This window comes from Sander vitreus, chromosome 18 (genome assembly GCF_031162955.1).
Source record: "Sander vitreus isolate 19-12246 chromosome 18, sanVit1, whole genome shotgun sequence".
Classification (NCBI taxonomy): Eukaryota; Metazoa; Chordata; class Actinopteri; order Perciformes; family Percidae; genus Sander; species Sander vitreus.
Genome location: NC_135872.1, coordinates 12,947,838 through 12,964,785, shown reverse-complemented (window position 1 = coordinate 12,964,785; position 16,948 = coordinate 12,947,838). Strand labels below are relative to the sequence as shown.

The following is a 16,948-nucleotide window of genomic DNA, read 5'->3' as shown; positions in this document are numbered from 1 at the left end:
GCACATATATATATATATATATATATATATATATATACACAGAAATGTGTTTGTCTTTCCATTTGTTTCTCGTCGACCATTTAATTGCACTGCCATTATGAGAACCACAGTTACATCCTTCATTTTGATTATCAATGTTGCTTAATTTATCACAATTGGGCATGAGAGCTGACCCGTTTTGGCACTCTTCCCAGTTTAACATGTTACAGAAAGGCTTTGTGTAATCCCAAACCCTTCAGAAATGTAAGCACTCATGGATGATTTTTCTACTTATAATTTTGATTAACCCCTTACTTATAAAAGCAGAGTAATAAATACAAGCAAGCAAATGACAGCAAAGCATAAATGCTAAAAACCTGAAATGATAATAAAAGACTTGTTGTTGTACAGTATGTGTGTGTGTGTGTGTGTGTGTCTGTTTGTGTGTCTGTATGTGGAAATGCACATCTGTTGATGCACAAGTGTGTCAGCGCCTGTTTTGCTCTCACAGTGTTGAGGAGCTGTGTGCGAAGTCTTCGAGGATGTTTGAGGTGTAGACTGAGTTCGGAGGGCTTCTGAGCATCGACTCCATGATGGGGGAGTCGCTGACAGACTCCCCCGAACACACAGAGTCTCTGAAAGGGGAGGGGGGCGACAAAGCTAGGGAATCCTCCAGAGTTGGCTTGTTCTGAGATAAATCCTCGCCTTCCCTGTCCAACCCCTCCCCCTCCTCCTTGGCATCATAAATGTAGCTGTGCAAGAGATCCAGTTCCTCGTCCTCAGACCCTTCTTCTTCAAACGTCCCCAATTGTGGGGCCAAAGGAAGCTGAGAGGGGGTCAAGCTCAAAGGCTCGTTGGCAGGGATTGCCTCCCCGGTGGCGTGGTCATTCAGTGCAGGGACATAGGAGCTGTGTGTGTCCACCACAGCCCCCTGTAAGCGCTCTGCAGTGCAGCCCTTCAAGTGAGAGGGCAAATAAGAAGCCGGCTTATTTAAATTAGACTCCAGCCCTTGCATCTGTCCAGAGCAAGTCGGAGTCCAGAGGGGGCGCTGCGAATCGCCCTCGTCTTCCTCCTCCACCAGGTTGTACAGAAGCTTAGCACCACGTGGTTCTTGGGGGGGATGTGGTTCTGTGCCAAGGTCGCAGGTGGAGGGCTCACAACTGTGGGGGTCGGGGGTGTTAGTTAGGGGCCTGATGACCGCCGTCTGATTCAAGCCGGCTTCCTGTTTCCTCACATGCACAGACAGTCTGTGCCACACATTCCCCCCCCTCGGAGGGTGTCTTGCACCTGATTCAGACCATGACACAGACTTGCCATTAGAACTATGAACGAGATAAAGACCCAAGTTACTATCACAGGAAACCGGGAGGTGGTTGCAGAAAAACAACATCAACATAGCAGCAACGCAACACAACAGAGTAGCAGCATTTCAACATTTCTGATGCATGTTAAAATACTTTTTATCCACATGACTTGACATTAACAGCTTTGCTAAGGGGTTCACACATGAGCTCTAAGGAGCATTACGTTTATCAACTGTGGCACTTCACAAACATAGTGAGTCATAATGTGCTGCAGACAGCATTATGATCTTCAAATTACTTCAAATATTAAGCTTATAGAATTAAGAGCCACCCAGATCATTTCTTCCTGTCTTAACTGTTTGCTTATATAGTTAAAATGGGACGCATGCATTTGGGGAATTTCAGCTGGTGCCTGAACTGGTCTGAAGACGACACAGAGTTTAGTGCAGAATGAGCTAGGACTAGTTCTAATGTGATTAGTTGGAGAGGTGCGGAGGGGCGTTCATGCTGAGAAAAGTTAAATGTGAGGTTAATTCAGGATAAACCAAAAGCAGCAGGGTGGCAGATCTCCTTCATGGAGGGCTGCAGTGTCAAAAACATTTTTGCCATTGCCGATCAGGAGTGACAGGATCACAGAGGTGATTCCTTTAATTCATCATACACTTTAACCAGCCAGATAGACTTTATTGTTGAATACAAAAAAAAATCAATAAACTCAAGGTGAGAGCAAGCCAAATAATGAATTGATACTTGCTACAACTTTTCCCTTGTGTCACTCATCAAAATCAAGCATAATTCAATGCAATATCTTATATCTAAAATAGAATAAACAGTGCCAAAATGATGCCACCTCTGTGTCGTGCAGAAAATCTTCAGCTTTAGGACTTTTGGGCAAATTATGATCATCTGGCTGGGGAGTGTCTAAATGTCTCCCCTGATTGTATGTATAGTAAAATATGTCTCAGTTGACAGTGCAGCTCTCCAGGAAAGGAGTTGAAGGACCACCATGCCAAAAACATTTGCCAGCCTCAACACTTTGCAGACAGTACGCTGCTCGGTTACGAAGGTTAAAGGGTTAGAAGATTAGAAAGGCTGCATAGCAAGGGTGAGAGACAACACGCAAACATATTGGGATCACTCTCATACTCTTCCCCACTCCTTACTTTAGACACCTGTCCATGTGTCACTGCTGTGGATCTCAAAAAAGTTATATGCAAGTCTTATATCTAGTTCAGATGTGTGACATCTATACTTTAATAATCACTTACGCATTAGCACGGCCTGTTTAAATCAATGACGTCAAATTGTCCCACCCTGAGTTTTCTGTTAAATTTAGCTTAATTTCATTGATAACATTTCATGTCCTTCAGGGGGAGGGGGATGTGCCATATCAATCAGTATTCACTGCTTACTGTTTCTAAATCATTGTAGGCCTATCAGTTTAGTTTTACATAGATTGGGGTACTGGAAAGGACCAATAACATTACAAATAAGCACTCAAATATTATTGTGAAAAATAAGCAGCTACAGGTTACTGTTGATGATTTATTTAGAGAAATGCCAAACGACTAGTTTTGGACAACTCACTGTAACATTTGAGTGTTTAGGCATCTTATTGTTTTGTCTCTAAGAAAAAACAATCTAGCAGGATGAACAACATAAAAGGTCACTCACTTGGCATTGCCCGACCCAGGCTTCTTCCGGCGGAACATATTGAGAATGCTGCTGTTCTTGCATTGAGGCGACTTTCCATCTCCAACGTGCATTCGCACCACATCAGATGTGGTGAAGGCACTTCGGACGTTCCTCTCTGGTTTGGCAATGATAATGTACATCTTAGGTGTGAACATGCATCCCAGTGCCACTGTTACACTCAGGCTGACGGAGAAGGATGTGGTTATGATCTTGTAGTTTGAGCCAAAATAGATTGGCACAAAGGCCAACCAGATGATGCAGGTAGTGTACATTGTGAAGGCAATATATTTAGCCTCATTAAAATTGGCTGGGACGTTCCGTGTCTTGAAGGCATAGTAGGTGCAGCTCATGATTAGCAGGCCGTTGTAGCCCAGTGGCGCTACCATGCCTATGTTGCTAGTATTACAGATGAGGTAGACCTCACGTATGCTCGGGTAGGACTTGATGGGCTCAGGAGGCTCCAGAATGATGAGTGTGATCTCCAGAGTTAGCTGCATACTGATCAGCATAAAGGCAATCACCACCTGGGCCCAGGCGCTCATGAAACGGGGCTTCTTGGTGCAGATCTTCTTCTTGCTGCCTGCCAGAATGCGGGCAATACGGTTAGTTTTGGTTACCAGGGCAGAGTAGCACATGGCGGATGAAAGGCCCACCAGGAGCCGCTGCAAGTAGCAGGAGGTCACTGTTGGACGGGCGATTAAGGTGAATGGACAGATGTAGCCCATGAAGATGCCTGCCAAGATGATATAACAGAGTTCTCTGCTCGAGGACTTAACCACAGGTGTATCACGGTACTGGATGAACACAAAGGTGACAAAGGAAGTGATCAGGATGCCCACACAGGAGAAAGCCACTGCCACCATGGATTCCACATCCGCCCAATCAAGATACTTCAGAGGCAGGGGCTGGCAGCCTGAAAAGAGCAGAGGAGATGTCAGGTTAATCTTTTGTTGGTACTGTAGTAGTTTTTTGTGAATGAAAGGTACATTAAAACAGGTGAAAAGAACCAAGAAGCAGACAGAAGAGAGGTGGCAGAGAGGAGAGCAACACAAATGTGGAGACACAAGGGAAGTCAGGTGTGTAGCAGAGATCAGAGTCTATCTAGATGACCTAAAATTGCTCAGGAACTAATTTGCATGTGTCAAAGCTCCAGTTCTGTCAGATTTCTCATTTTCATTTAATGCCAAATGTGTATGTGCAGACATGTGGTGGGTATGTGTGTCAACTCTGTCATGATGCACTAGTTGCCACCCAACACCCAGAGGAAGTGTATAGAGCTTAATGGGAGAAAACTGACATCCCTAGACTTCCCCTGCTTAACCCTCTATAAATTACATGCTGCTACTAATAGCATTACAGTCACTGCCATCACAAGCAAGACTATGCCTATGTATGAAACACACTGCTGGTCTGCATTGCTAATTCCCAATATGTCAAATCATGAGAAATGTGAAATGTTATAATAACTTCTGGCCCTAGGAAGCTTGGGTATTTTCCACACACAATTTTACTAATGTTAATATGAAGGTATAAAGCAATTGTCAGACTGAGATATTATTTAAAAGCACTTCTGCAAAAACACACTGAGATACACTTGAGGTAAAGTGTCTGAAGCCCACTGCAGTGAACTCTTGCTGGTTTATTTTGACCACCCACCCGGCTAAGTTCACCGAGGTATCAGCCCCACTGCAAGCAAACGGACAACGGTGGCAAAGATGAATTGCTCTTATCTGTATCTCTTCTTACACAATCCTCAATATCCTTATTCCTATAAAACCCATGCTGTCATATCTAAGCTGGGAAGACCCAGACATAATTCAAAAACAAAGCCCACTCTTGTGCTGTACATTGTCTCTGGGCCAATTCACATTGACTTCGAAGAGAAGCCAGCACCAAAATGAAATTATGTTAAAAAAATAAAGGTATTATGACAAAAGAAATCCTGCCCTAAATGAGCAAATGAGTGAGCATATGGACAGTACAACCTAACTCTATGAATAGGATACCAACTCTCTCTATTAGTATTCTCCAGATAGGGACATGTAATGAGAGTGAAGGGAGAATTTCTTCTTCGACAGACTGCTGAGATGTATCCCCAAGCCTCTCATGTCAGTAATAGGATTTTACACCTGGGAACTGAGAGCTCCTCTCAACTCTATAAATTGCTGTGAAAACAACCACTGGGTCACAACAAGGCAAAGAGCAGGGAGGAGGGAAGGAGTAGTGTGGAGGTTGAGAAAGTTAAGAGAGCAGGGTCATAGGACCTGGATGATGAAAAGCATCAGCGGAAGGAGGTTTCAGGGTGTGAAGTTTTAACAGGCTTATGCGGGGAGGATGATTTTTGACAGAGAAAATAGTTTGAGAAAAAGAGCTTGTGCTGTTTCAGTTAGATTGGTGTTATAAGATCTACATGACCTGACAAAGGAGCAGGCAAAAGGTAGATTAGCTCAGAGAAAACACATGAAATAGGTGAAATAATTAATGAGGGTTGGTCAAGGGATAGGAAATATGAAGAGCATCAATGGACATTGTTGATAAAATTAAAAGTAGATTGGCTCAGAGTGTCTGGTTTTGTCTCTCCTACCTTCCAGGTCATCATCGGGCCACCATCCCAGCTCACATGCCTTGCAGGTAAACTCATCCTGGACGATCTCATTGTCCTTGCATGTGGTGCAGATCCAACAGCAGCTCACCTCGCCCTTCCTGATCACCTGCACACAGAGAGGCCAGACATCAACGATGAGGGGTCACAGACATCTTAGTAACCAGTCACAACAGTAATCTAACAGTGATAGGAAGCACATCACACCCAAAGCAACCTAAATAAGTAATCAGCATCAAGGGGATTTCAAACACGAGGATATGTTGGTGCAGTTTCTTTTTTCCTTGAGCCCCAGACATAAAACAAGGCCAGCTGCTTTTACATTCTGCTTCCTAAAACACTGTTACCAGCACTGTGATATGTAAAGCAGGGTGATAAGTGGGGCAGGAAACAAAGCAGATAGAGGGGGAAACGTGAGCAGCAGCCTCCCTCAGGGCAATTTAGGGTATAGCTAGAGTGAAAACAATTGTCTCAAGATGAAGCAAATCAGGGCATTTCTTCAAACTGGGCTCAATACCAGTTTTTATTATTTACTGTCCCGAACTCCCTTTCTCCTCAGGCAGATAGGGTGAAAGGCACAGGAAATGATTTGTTCACCTTTGGCAAACTTATTGCATTGCGTGTGACATAATTTAGACTGATAAGACTTCTCGTAAGTAATCATGAAAAGCACAAGGATTTTTTTTTTTTATGTTGAATTAGATTGAGAAAACGTGCCTGTGTAAATTATTTTCTCTTTTATGAAGCATTGTACACAATATTTAATTGATGAAGCAGGATGTCAAAATGTAGGACAAACTAACATCCCCAAAGTTTACTTGGCAACTGAGGATGCGTTGGATAATTATCAAAGAGAACAAATGGGAAATGTCGAGATTCATGGCAAGAATGGGGTATTGCGTCTAAGCAGTGACACAGTTATCAGTAGGAAAAAAAAGTTCTTTGAGAGCACAGGGGAAAAACTATCTCTGTCTTAACTGATTGCACTTATTTTTAGCCATGCTAGCGGTGTGGATCTAGAGATGGCTATGTTGGTTGTCACAACAGAAATATCTGAAAAACTTTTGGATGGATTGCCATCACATTTTGTACAGATATTCATGTTCCTCTTAGGATTATTTGTAATAACTTTGATGATGTTCCACATTTTGGGAAATACACCTATTCGCTTTCTTGCCGAGAGTTAGATGAGAACACTGATACAGCACCATTGACGCCACCACCAGCAGCTAACTAATCTTATCGTAAAGGGGAAAACAGCTAGCCTGGCTTGGTAACAAAACCCCCCTAACAGCACCTCTAAACCGCTAAATTAACACCTCATATCTCAAATGTACATTCTGTAGAAAAAAATAAGTTCCAAGAAACAGTCCAGCACAAAACGCAGAATTGTTGTTTTGACACCTGCTAAACATCAGCATTTTAGCATCTCATTGTGAGTATGTTAGCATGTTGATGTTTGCATTTAGCTCAAAGCACCATTATAGCTTAGTACAGCCTCAGAGAGTTGCTAGTACTGGTATAGACTCTCAGTCTTGTTATGAGACGTTTTACTCTAAGACAACTGGAGGAGAGCATTCTTCAAGTATACCACTTGTGTCGGCATTCTTGGAATTGATAAAGACCAATGCGCACTTCTGTACTTAAACTTGCTATTTTGAATGCATAGTGCATTCACATTGACAAAGTATGGCCAAATGCAGTGCACTATGAGTACACGGATGTTGCAGTCAAAAGGGTCAAAAAGTTGAACACTGGACACCACTTGTCCTCAACGGTCGCCATCTTTGCTATGGAGCAGAAGCTACGGGACCACCAGGGGTGTCGGACTGGGGGTGATAAGGGGACTCAGTACTCAAAGAGATGCTAGAATGAATAGCTGTGGATGTGGGAAAGGGCCAATAGAAAATAGCTTTCTACAGGGCCCAGAATTTTGTGCTATGTCCCTGGGGACCACCAACGTATTTTCAAACTTGTGACAATGGTGGGGGAGGAAGCTGCAGCGATTGTGAAACGGTGAACAACAACAATAATACAAATGTAATTTATACATGTGTTTTTCAATAAGTACCTCTATACTGTAGTTGAATAGTGAGAAAACAAGCCAAGTTGGTGGACAACAATAGATGGCGGTAATGCTGCGCTCGTTTGCAAATTACCATTAATAATAATAATTCCATTTCCAAGCAGTGCATAGGCTACGGGTCTTGCACGACTCGACAACACTCAACACTACCCTGTCAAAATGTATGCACTACAAAAGTGAGTACATAGTGTACACAGTGTACTACATGTACCTTAACTCACGAGGTATCAGAATTAAGACACACCACTAGTACTTTGTGAAACTCATTGTGTGTGAGTCGGCCTGGCCAAACTCATCTCCTTGTTGCAATGAAAATGAGCTAGTTAGAGCAGAATCAATGTTAAATAAGCTCAGCTGGTATTTACTTCTATACACTGGCACAGTGTTGAATTAACACTTCTAGACAGTTTTGGACCCCCAGAGTCACACAGCAAATTCTTCACTGTTAATGACTATTGATTTTTTAGACTTTTCAGACTAAATTAACAATGTTGGAGTTAATTTAACGCTGGAGGATTTGAACCCTTACCTTGATCTGTCCTTTGGAGCAAGGCTCACTGCAGACTGAGCGGACCATGTCACTGCTGTTCAACCACAGCTTGTTGTCATCGATGTTTAGGATGCCCTCATGCCAGGAGCCCACGTTTATGTAGTCATAGTGATCATCACCCACACCCTGTAGATTCATGATGTCATACCTGGTTGGACAGAGGGAGGGACAGAGGACCACAATGAACAAGAACAAGTTTAGTAAGCGACAAAGGGAAAAAAAAGACTAGAAGGGGGACGGAGTACAATAGAGGAGAGTTAAAGATCACAAACAGAGAAAGACAGAAGAAGGAAAAGAGAGATATAGAGGGAGGGGAGAAGGAGAGAGTGACAGGTAATATAATGATAACGATTCCGCAACTTAGCAAACCTACCAAAGTCACTTAAACAGCTTACAACCCCATTAGTGTAATATCAAGAGCTCATGCCAGTGCACACTGTAGCCTCATCTTTATATTGAACCAGGGTGTGCTCCACCTGACCTCTAGTTGACGGAGGAATGACACGGCTGTGTTTTCTGACTGTCAAATGCTGTCTGTTGGACTGAAGAGAGAAGAATGTGCCTGCCACAGCAGACAATCCACTAAATCTGTTCCAGTCCAAACCAATTACATCCTTCTGTGCTCAAGATTTGTGCACACGTGTGTTTGTACATGCATGCTAATGAGTAGGAGAGTGTTAGATGGGAAAATTCACAGATTATAACCACCCTGGTGATATGAAATGTCTATTTCCATTTGCCTTTTTTCTATGTTTTTTTTACCACCTTCTCATCCTCTTACCTTCCTGGGGTGTCTCCGTTTTCATCAAAATAAATGTCCTCTCCAGAGACTCCTTTGAAGGAGGTCTTCAGCAGGTAGTCCAGCAGCTTGCTGCCATCGATGGGGTCCATGGCTTCACAGAGCCCTGGCTGCCCTGGGCACAACTCCTTGTGCATATCATGGAGGCCATGAGCCATGGCATAGATGGCATTGATGACAAATCCCATTTTACTATCCTGAACATAGTTTTCATGCAGACTTTCATTTCCTGTTAGAGGGGAAAAGAAGATGCTATCAAAATAATGGAAACATTTATACAATTTTTACAATTGAAGAAAGTTATTTGTCTGGTGTTTTGTGCTGTATTCAAACTGCAGTTACACTGTAGAACCATTGTGTTTTCCACAATGCATGATTAAATTAAATCTACTGCAAAGCAGAACCTTCTTTTGCAGAAAAATATATTAGCATACAAGGAAATCACAATATGATGTCCAAAAACTCAATAGGAAACAGATGTGGAGAACAACCATTGTCTGGGAAAATCCTAGGCTGTGAACAGCAAGTTGTACTTCACCGTCAGCCCTCTAAAGGCACTGTCCAACAGTCAAACCTTAATGTTTTTGAGGATGTAAATAAAAGTAGAAAATGTTACATTTCTGCATCCTTGTATGGAAATATTTCTCCCAAAGTTTAAGCCTAAATTTCCATTTTCTTTGCCCCCTAAGACAGTGCATTTAAAATCCTGATATGTATTGTCTACAAATCTAAATCATATACATCAACATGCACATACATCAGAAGGTGTGATCTATTTCAATACATAATACATAATACATAATATCTTTTTCAGGTGTTTCAGCCTTTTGGGTGAACAGTGTGTACTGGGTGAGCCATTCCTTTGTGCAGTTTTCAAAGTGTAAGGCCAATTTCCTGTTATTCCTCATACATTATAAACAAGCCCAGTGCTCCACATCAGAGTGTGACTAATGCAATCCTCACTCTGGTCGAGAGCCTGAGACTGCCAGGATCAAGACATCTCACAATTTTACGAAATAGCAGTTTTTAGACATTACAGAGAGTCTTGTGTTAAAGAGAGCATTAGTCAAACTCTTCCTGTCTTGGAGGAGTCAAATGCTCACAGAGTGCAGGTGCAATTCTGATAAAATCATTACCATAGTAGTGGCAAGAAAAAATGCACTTACCACCTTGAAGGTCTTTGGAATAAAAGAGGTATATAAGAGTGTGATACAGTGGAAATAGAAAAGCAACTACGATTGTTCTGCTCTGAGATAGCAACAGTCAGTACAAGCCACTAATTGATTTTAGTTATCAGTTGATTAAAAGCATGCTGAGCAATTTATTTTTAATGTCATTTAAATTGCATTGTTGATTTGATTACTTTTTATTGGATTTGTTGTGAGTAATTTTGAATTGTTATTTAAATGCCATTAACAAGTGCAGAACACAATTTACCATGATCACCTTTTGGGAGCAAAGGGAGAGAATATTCGGGGAGGAAAACAGAAAGAAAAAAAATACACAGTTTTTGTTATTATTCATGAGTTATGCACTCTGTTTAAATGTAACCCTCTACTTTCACTGACAGAAAATGAAAAAATAGAGTATGATGCTCCTATTTATAAACAAAAAAATATACATTTCTTGTTGTCACCCACCGGAGCAGACTTTCTTGTAGTTTTTGTTCTCCTGTGGGTGGCCCTCGAGGCGGCACTGGAAACGGTACTGCCAGAACTCAGAGAACCAGGGGTTCCTGGTGTTAGTGTCCAGGCGCAGCTTCAGGTAGTAATCATCAAAGGTTTTGACCACCTCTGATTGCAGCTTCATGGTGATTCCTCCCTCTGCTTCCTGCTCATAACCCTCCACAACCTCGTCACGGTCTGCCCACCCATCACTGCAGGAGCAAGAGAGAAAGAAGAAGAGGCTATAACATAAGGATCGCAGGGGAAGGGCAGTAAAGTATTATAAAAAATATTTTAAGTAAGAATAAAACATTGTCAACATTTAGAATGAGAGGCACTCTCATGTTACTGTCACATGTCTTTTATATTGGATTGTAGTAATTATGATTTACACTGCTGATTCAGACTGACATGCCCATAAAACTGTTGGCATCATTGACACTACAGTCAAACTAATTTCACACAACCTAAACAAAACAGATTCCACTTATGCAGATTTACTGTGAATGATAATCTATTCCATTGATGATTTTCTGTCTCTTCTTAGGGGGACAGGGCAGTAAAGGTGTTCAGTTCATGTACAAACAAATATGAAACAATCTTAAAACGAAACTGACTATGTGCTGAATCACAACTGTTACTCCCTTCATTAGTGACTGTTATGAAACAATCCGATCATGATTGTTTTGTGGTTTGTATCCTATCATCTACTGGCTTGACCTCTGTGAGTTGATTGTGAAAGCAGCTACAAGTTCTCGCTGAACAAAATGACACAAAGCAGGGTTCCATTTACAATGTTCTAAAGGTTAAATGAGACACACAAGAATATAACAATCGCTGCATTCACTTTGATGACATGACAGTAGATAGATAAGAAAGAGGCCTCATAGAAAAGTTGGATTGGTTCAAGGTAGGTTCACTCACATAAATCTTTAGAAAGGAAGGTGTTACAATTTATGATACAAATGTATGATACCAATTAAAGGTCCCATGGCATGAAAGTTTCACTTTATGAGGTTTTTTAACATTAATGTGAGTTCCCCTAGCCTGCCTATGGTCCTCCAGTGGCTAGAAATGGCGATAGATGTAAACCAAACTCTGGGTATCCTGCTCTGCCTTTGAGAAAATGAAAGCTCAGATGGGCCGATCTGGAATCTGCTCCTTATGAGGTCATAAGGAGGAAGGTTACCTCCCCTTTCTCTGCTTTGCCCGCCCAGAGAATTTGGTCCGCCCATGAGAAAGAGAGAGACATCATGGCTTGAAAACAAGCAAAGCATGGCAGTTGGTCAAGGCCACACCCCACACCCTCCACCTTGCCCCCCCTCTCTCCTCCTCAATAGCATTTAAAACTACAGACACAGAAATGGCACATCCTAAGTAAAGCTCATTGTGGGACTGGCTCTAGTGGCTGTAATTCTGCACCAAGGCTGAATTTCGGGAAAGAGACTTCAGATACAGTATTAGGGGACCATTAAGGCCTATAGAAAAGAATCCAAAAAGCAGCATGTCATAGGACCTTTAAAACAGATGAGAGGGGCTTTGTTCAGAGTTTTTAGAGAATGTAGTGTAACAGATTCACAACAGCGACCAAAAGCATCTTGGTCAGTTCAGCCCTTAGTTCCTTATTAAAACTTTCTTAAAAAACTAATAAAAAAAGATTATAATTCTGTTGCAAATACTCACCTGTTGAGCTACTAACTACTGTTGAGCTACTAACCTAATACCTAGCTAATGTACATTCCTTGCATAGGCCTAGTTTTGTACCCAACTGAACTGAACAGCTTGTACCAGCAACCGACTGAACTGATAAATGACTTGAAGACTGAACATAGGCGCTGTATGAACAGTGATCCATTCACTGATCGATGTACTGATTGTGGATTTGAATGGTGATGCGTTGGCAAACATTGTGAGTGACTATGAATCTTTGAGCGGAATCAGTTGAAAAGTAATGTTCACCTCTAAAGGGGAAGTTGGATTATAGAGGAACGGAATCAGGTAAAAAGTAATTTTCACCTTTCACCAAAACTTTTTTTAATTAAATGGTGTAAGAAAGGTAGGCTAGGATCCATTCAATGATACATGTATGCTCTACTGTCAGCAACAACTATTGTTAAAGACAAGAACTATGTTTGGTAATGCTGAGAGGACAAAGTTACAGCAATAGGGTCTAGATCACAACATAACCTATGTTCTCCTAAAGTGCTTGCTGTATATTTAAGAAGAACAATCCAACTGAGTTATCCTTTATCCTTTATCTTTTATCCTTTATCGCTGTATGAACAGTGATCCATTCACTGATCGATGTACTGATTGTGGATTTGAATGGTGATGCGTCGGCAAACATTGTCAGTGACTATGAATCTTTGAGCGGAATCAGTTGAAAAGTAATGTTCACCTCTAAAGGGGAAGTTGGATTATAGAGGAAGTAGCAGCATGAAAACAGAACCATGCAAAAGCCATTTGGACATTCAGAGCAGCAGTATCATTGAGTAAAAGGCAATACAGAAGTAGAGCAGCTGTGGGCTGAATAATGTTTGTTATGTCTGTGTTCAGATGGATACTAATCAGAACGTTTCTATCAAACAACAGCGAATGTAATGACAGAACAACATCATTGCACAAACCCAAACTTTAAGTCATGTGTTGCTTTCATTTAAATAATGAGCTTCCACTACAAGCAGGTCGACTATGGCCTCTACTCTTGTACGATGTTAAATTAGCGTGGCAGCACTGGTTAGAGGCTTATCTCAAGTCCACTGCAGCAATCCTTAATTTAAAGAGGATAGAAATCTCACCATTAGTGCCTCAACCGTAATTGTAGGCTTTACACAATCCCTTTAGCTTGCTTGTTTGTTGGCTTGTGTAACACTGTGCGAGAATTTCTACCTTACCAAGCCAATTTGGACACATAGCTTTGCCAGTGGGCTCTAAGAGAAATGGAAAACATCAGTAAAGGGGACACTGAAAAACAAATTAACAGGTAAGCAGTCTGAGCTCTGCCCTTTCTCTAAATCTGAACTGTGGGCTTCGGGCTACTGCTTTGAAATACCTATGCTATTGACAGCTACACACCAATTAGGTATGACTCACCATAGAACCAATTACCTTGCACACATGGGATGTTCTGGGTGATAGAAAAGGATGTGTGTGTGTGTGTGTGTGTGTGTGTGTGTGTGTGTGTGTGTGTGTGTGTGTGTGTGTGTGTGTGTGTGTGTGTGCGTGTGCAGGTCAAAGTCTCAGACCTTTTCTGTCCACAATTATCTTCAGTCAAGAAAAAGGAAGACATTCAACCAAATTTGTGAGAATGTAAAGAGGAAACTTTTAAACATATGTATATCCCTGCTCAAGCTAAAGAACATATGCATTCCTACATATATTGGGCAGCAGGAGACAGCCAGTATTGAAATTATCATCCAGAAGTTTCTCCAGCTGATCCTGACATCTGTCTCACTTATCCTACACATTGGGAGGTGAAAATTGAATGGACAAGGCTGGCGTTGTTTTATATTTCTCTTACTGTCAACAAAACCCTTGACAGTGCCAAAATCAACATGTATTACTCTGTCTTCTGACTTCCCTACCATTTCTGTGACACTTAGCACGAAGGCTATTGCTACAGAGACGGTACTTATAGTAGAATCAATTCATCGTTAGCTTTAGTTAGAAACCCCCACAACTGACATTTAATAGTCACCTGCAAATATATTGTTCTTTTGATAGAGATTTGTCTTTAAATTATTCCTCCTGCACAGTTCAATCAGAGCCAGCTGGATATGTTTTGGCATGTGGGATGCAGCTAAGAAAATGCATACTTGCATCTTTGCACAAATGCATTGGAAAGATAATAAAATAATAATTATAATAATTGATATCAATGTGCCGATTCGTATGGCTTATAGCAAAAGGTATTTTTTAAGGTTTTTAAATAAATGGTGTAAGAAAGGTAGGCTAGGATCCATTAAATTATACATGTATGTTCTACTGTCAGCAACAACTATTGTCAAAGACAAGAACAATGTTTGGTAATGCTGAGAGGACAAAGTTACAGCAATAGGGTCTAGATCACAACATAACCTATGTCTTATTCTTTGGACAAGGATATCTGCCCGTTGTGTCTCCTAAAGTGTGTGCTATATATTTAAGAAGAACAATTCAACTGAGTTATCCTTTTCACTCTCCTAATTGAGTTTAGAGTCCGAAACACGTGAATTTCATTGGTCCTAGTCACATTTCCTTAATTAGTTCCAAGTGAATGCTGTCTCTGTCCCTCCTGCTCTCTTTCAGTACATGTACTACAGATACACACACACACACACACACACACACACACACACACACACACACACACACCACTGTATAGATTTGTGTGCATAATTCTTCCGAGTGTTTATCATAAACGTACTTTAACTGACAGGGTAACTACATTTCATATGGTCTATTCAATACGATTCTGTGTTTAACATATTTGTTCTAACAGAACAGTGGAAAACAGACTGTTTTTTAGATAAAGAGAGTGAGGTGCAAGACATGCTTGGCTGTTTCTCACAGTGGAGTTTGTGATGTAGAAAAATGACATTCTCTCTTCCTTGCTCTCCTCTCTCAGGATCACGCTGTCTGGTAGAACTCCAAGCAGCTCATCAAAACTCTTGGGCCATCAGAGAGACGCCTAATGGGACAAAATCTGATTTAATGTCACCTCAATGTTCTGCAGCTTCACACTGCATATTGGAAGGCCCGTTATTACACAACCTGAGTCAGATATAGTGGAGGAACACCTGTTTAAGAGGATTAAGGAGTCAACGCTGTTCAAGTATGTTATTAGTTTTGGAATCGTACTGAAGACAGACAAGGCAGCAGGTCTGAGCTATAAAACAGAGCATACCTCTGACATATATACGATTTAAAAAATAAATAAAATAATTAGTTTTAAGAAAGCTGAGGTTTGTGATGCAAGGCAACATACTGAATACCAGTTACTTTTGGCAGTAATAAGGATCACAAATGCAAACACTATAAGTACTTATGGTTAATCCAACAATATTTATACCTAAAATGCAAAATAGGTAATTTGTCGTTGCCCTAAAAACATATGAGTGTTTTTATTTAACCTTCCAAAGTGACCTATATGACTGTTACAAAAGCTATTCACATGAGTTTATTCTGATCTGGTAACAAAAAACATGATTGAAAAGAAAGATTAGTGTCATAGTTAAAAGAAACCAACTTTGGCTGTTGGTAGATGTGAACCATGAACCACAGTGTCCAGTGCCCATGTTACGTTAGACACTTAAGTAAGTAGGTAAATACAGCACAAGTACAAATATATTTGTGGCACAGTGGATTTAAACAAGTAAAACTCACAAGATTGAGGCCAATCCTGACAGTTTGAACTCAACTCAATTTCTCTTTTACCATCAACTTTCCAAATACTGAATAATTTAAGTCAGTATTTATCATCATTATATATTTATTTTAAATAAAGTCAGCAGGATGCTAATACTTTGATGCCACATGCTTAATAATGGGATGTGCGTATTTTGATGATTTACTGAGACTTGATGATGTGTGGCATTGTTTAGAGGGCTGCAGCATGCCAACAGCTGGATAATTTATAGAGTAGTATACAAAAGTGAGTAGAGCTCTCCCGACTCTCCCGGATGATCTAGTTCTAGTTTGATAGCACATTTGTATATTTATGAAGCCATGAATTAATTGGCAGGGCAGAGATTTAATCACATGCGCTGTTTCCCCTGGAGGATGAATGAGAAGAGTTACTTTAAAAAGAGGAAAGGGAGGATAGGGTAGTCAAGAGTTTCCTAATTGCTCTACGCGAGTGAAATAAAAGTTCAGGTAGTTAATGGAAAAAACTTTTAATCTGTCTGTCATTCACTAGAATGTCAACTGTTCTAATTGCTAGAATTACATTCATCTTAAAAGTAAAATCAGGATTTAGGTCTTTGATCTTAACACACACACACACACACACACACACACACACACACACACACACACACTTCATTTACTCCCATCATAACTTCTTGTTTCTCTTTCTCCTTTTGATCATTGAACAATCATCTCATTTTCAGTGGTGGAAGAAGCTCTCAGATCCCACAGTACATTTTGAGCAATAATTTCACACAATAGGAGCTCTTTGGGGTAATTTTAGTTTTCTGTTCTACATTTATCTCTATTATGATCGCACAACATCATTAATTAATTTGAAACTGCTCTGGCAGTGGAAGAAATATTCATACATGGGTTTCTCT

General features: G+C 40.8%; 1 protein-coding gene across 1 annotated transcript in view; it reads right to left on the bottom strand.

Moving 5' to 3' along the window:
* Positions 1-484: 484 nt before the first annotated feature.
* Positions 485-16,948, bottom strand: part of grm1a (glutamate receptor, metabotropic 1a) — a 30,447-nt gene continuing 13,983 nt past the window's right edge. Inside the window, exons 3-9 of the mRNA XM_078274766.1 lie at positions 10,656-10,891; positions 10,453-10,461; positions 8,998-9,244; positions 8,196-8,364; positions 5,563-5,689; positions 2,958-3,891; positions 485-1,301 (exon numbers count right to left, since the gene is read on the bottom strand). Of these exons, the coding sequence (XP_078130892.1) occupies positions 485-1,301; positions 2,958-3,891; positions 5,563-5,689; positions 8,196-8,364; positions 8,998-9,244; positions 10,453-10,461; positions 10,656-10,891 (2,539 nt within the window). The remainder of the gene's footprint in view (positions 1,302-2,957; positions 3,892-5,562; positions 5,690-8,195; positions 8,365-8,997; positions 9,245-10,452; positions 10,462-10,655; positions 10,892-16,948) is intronic.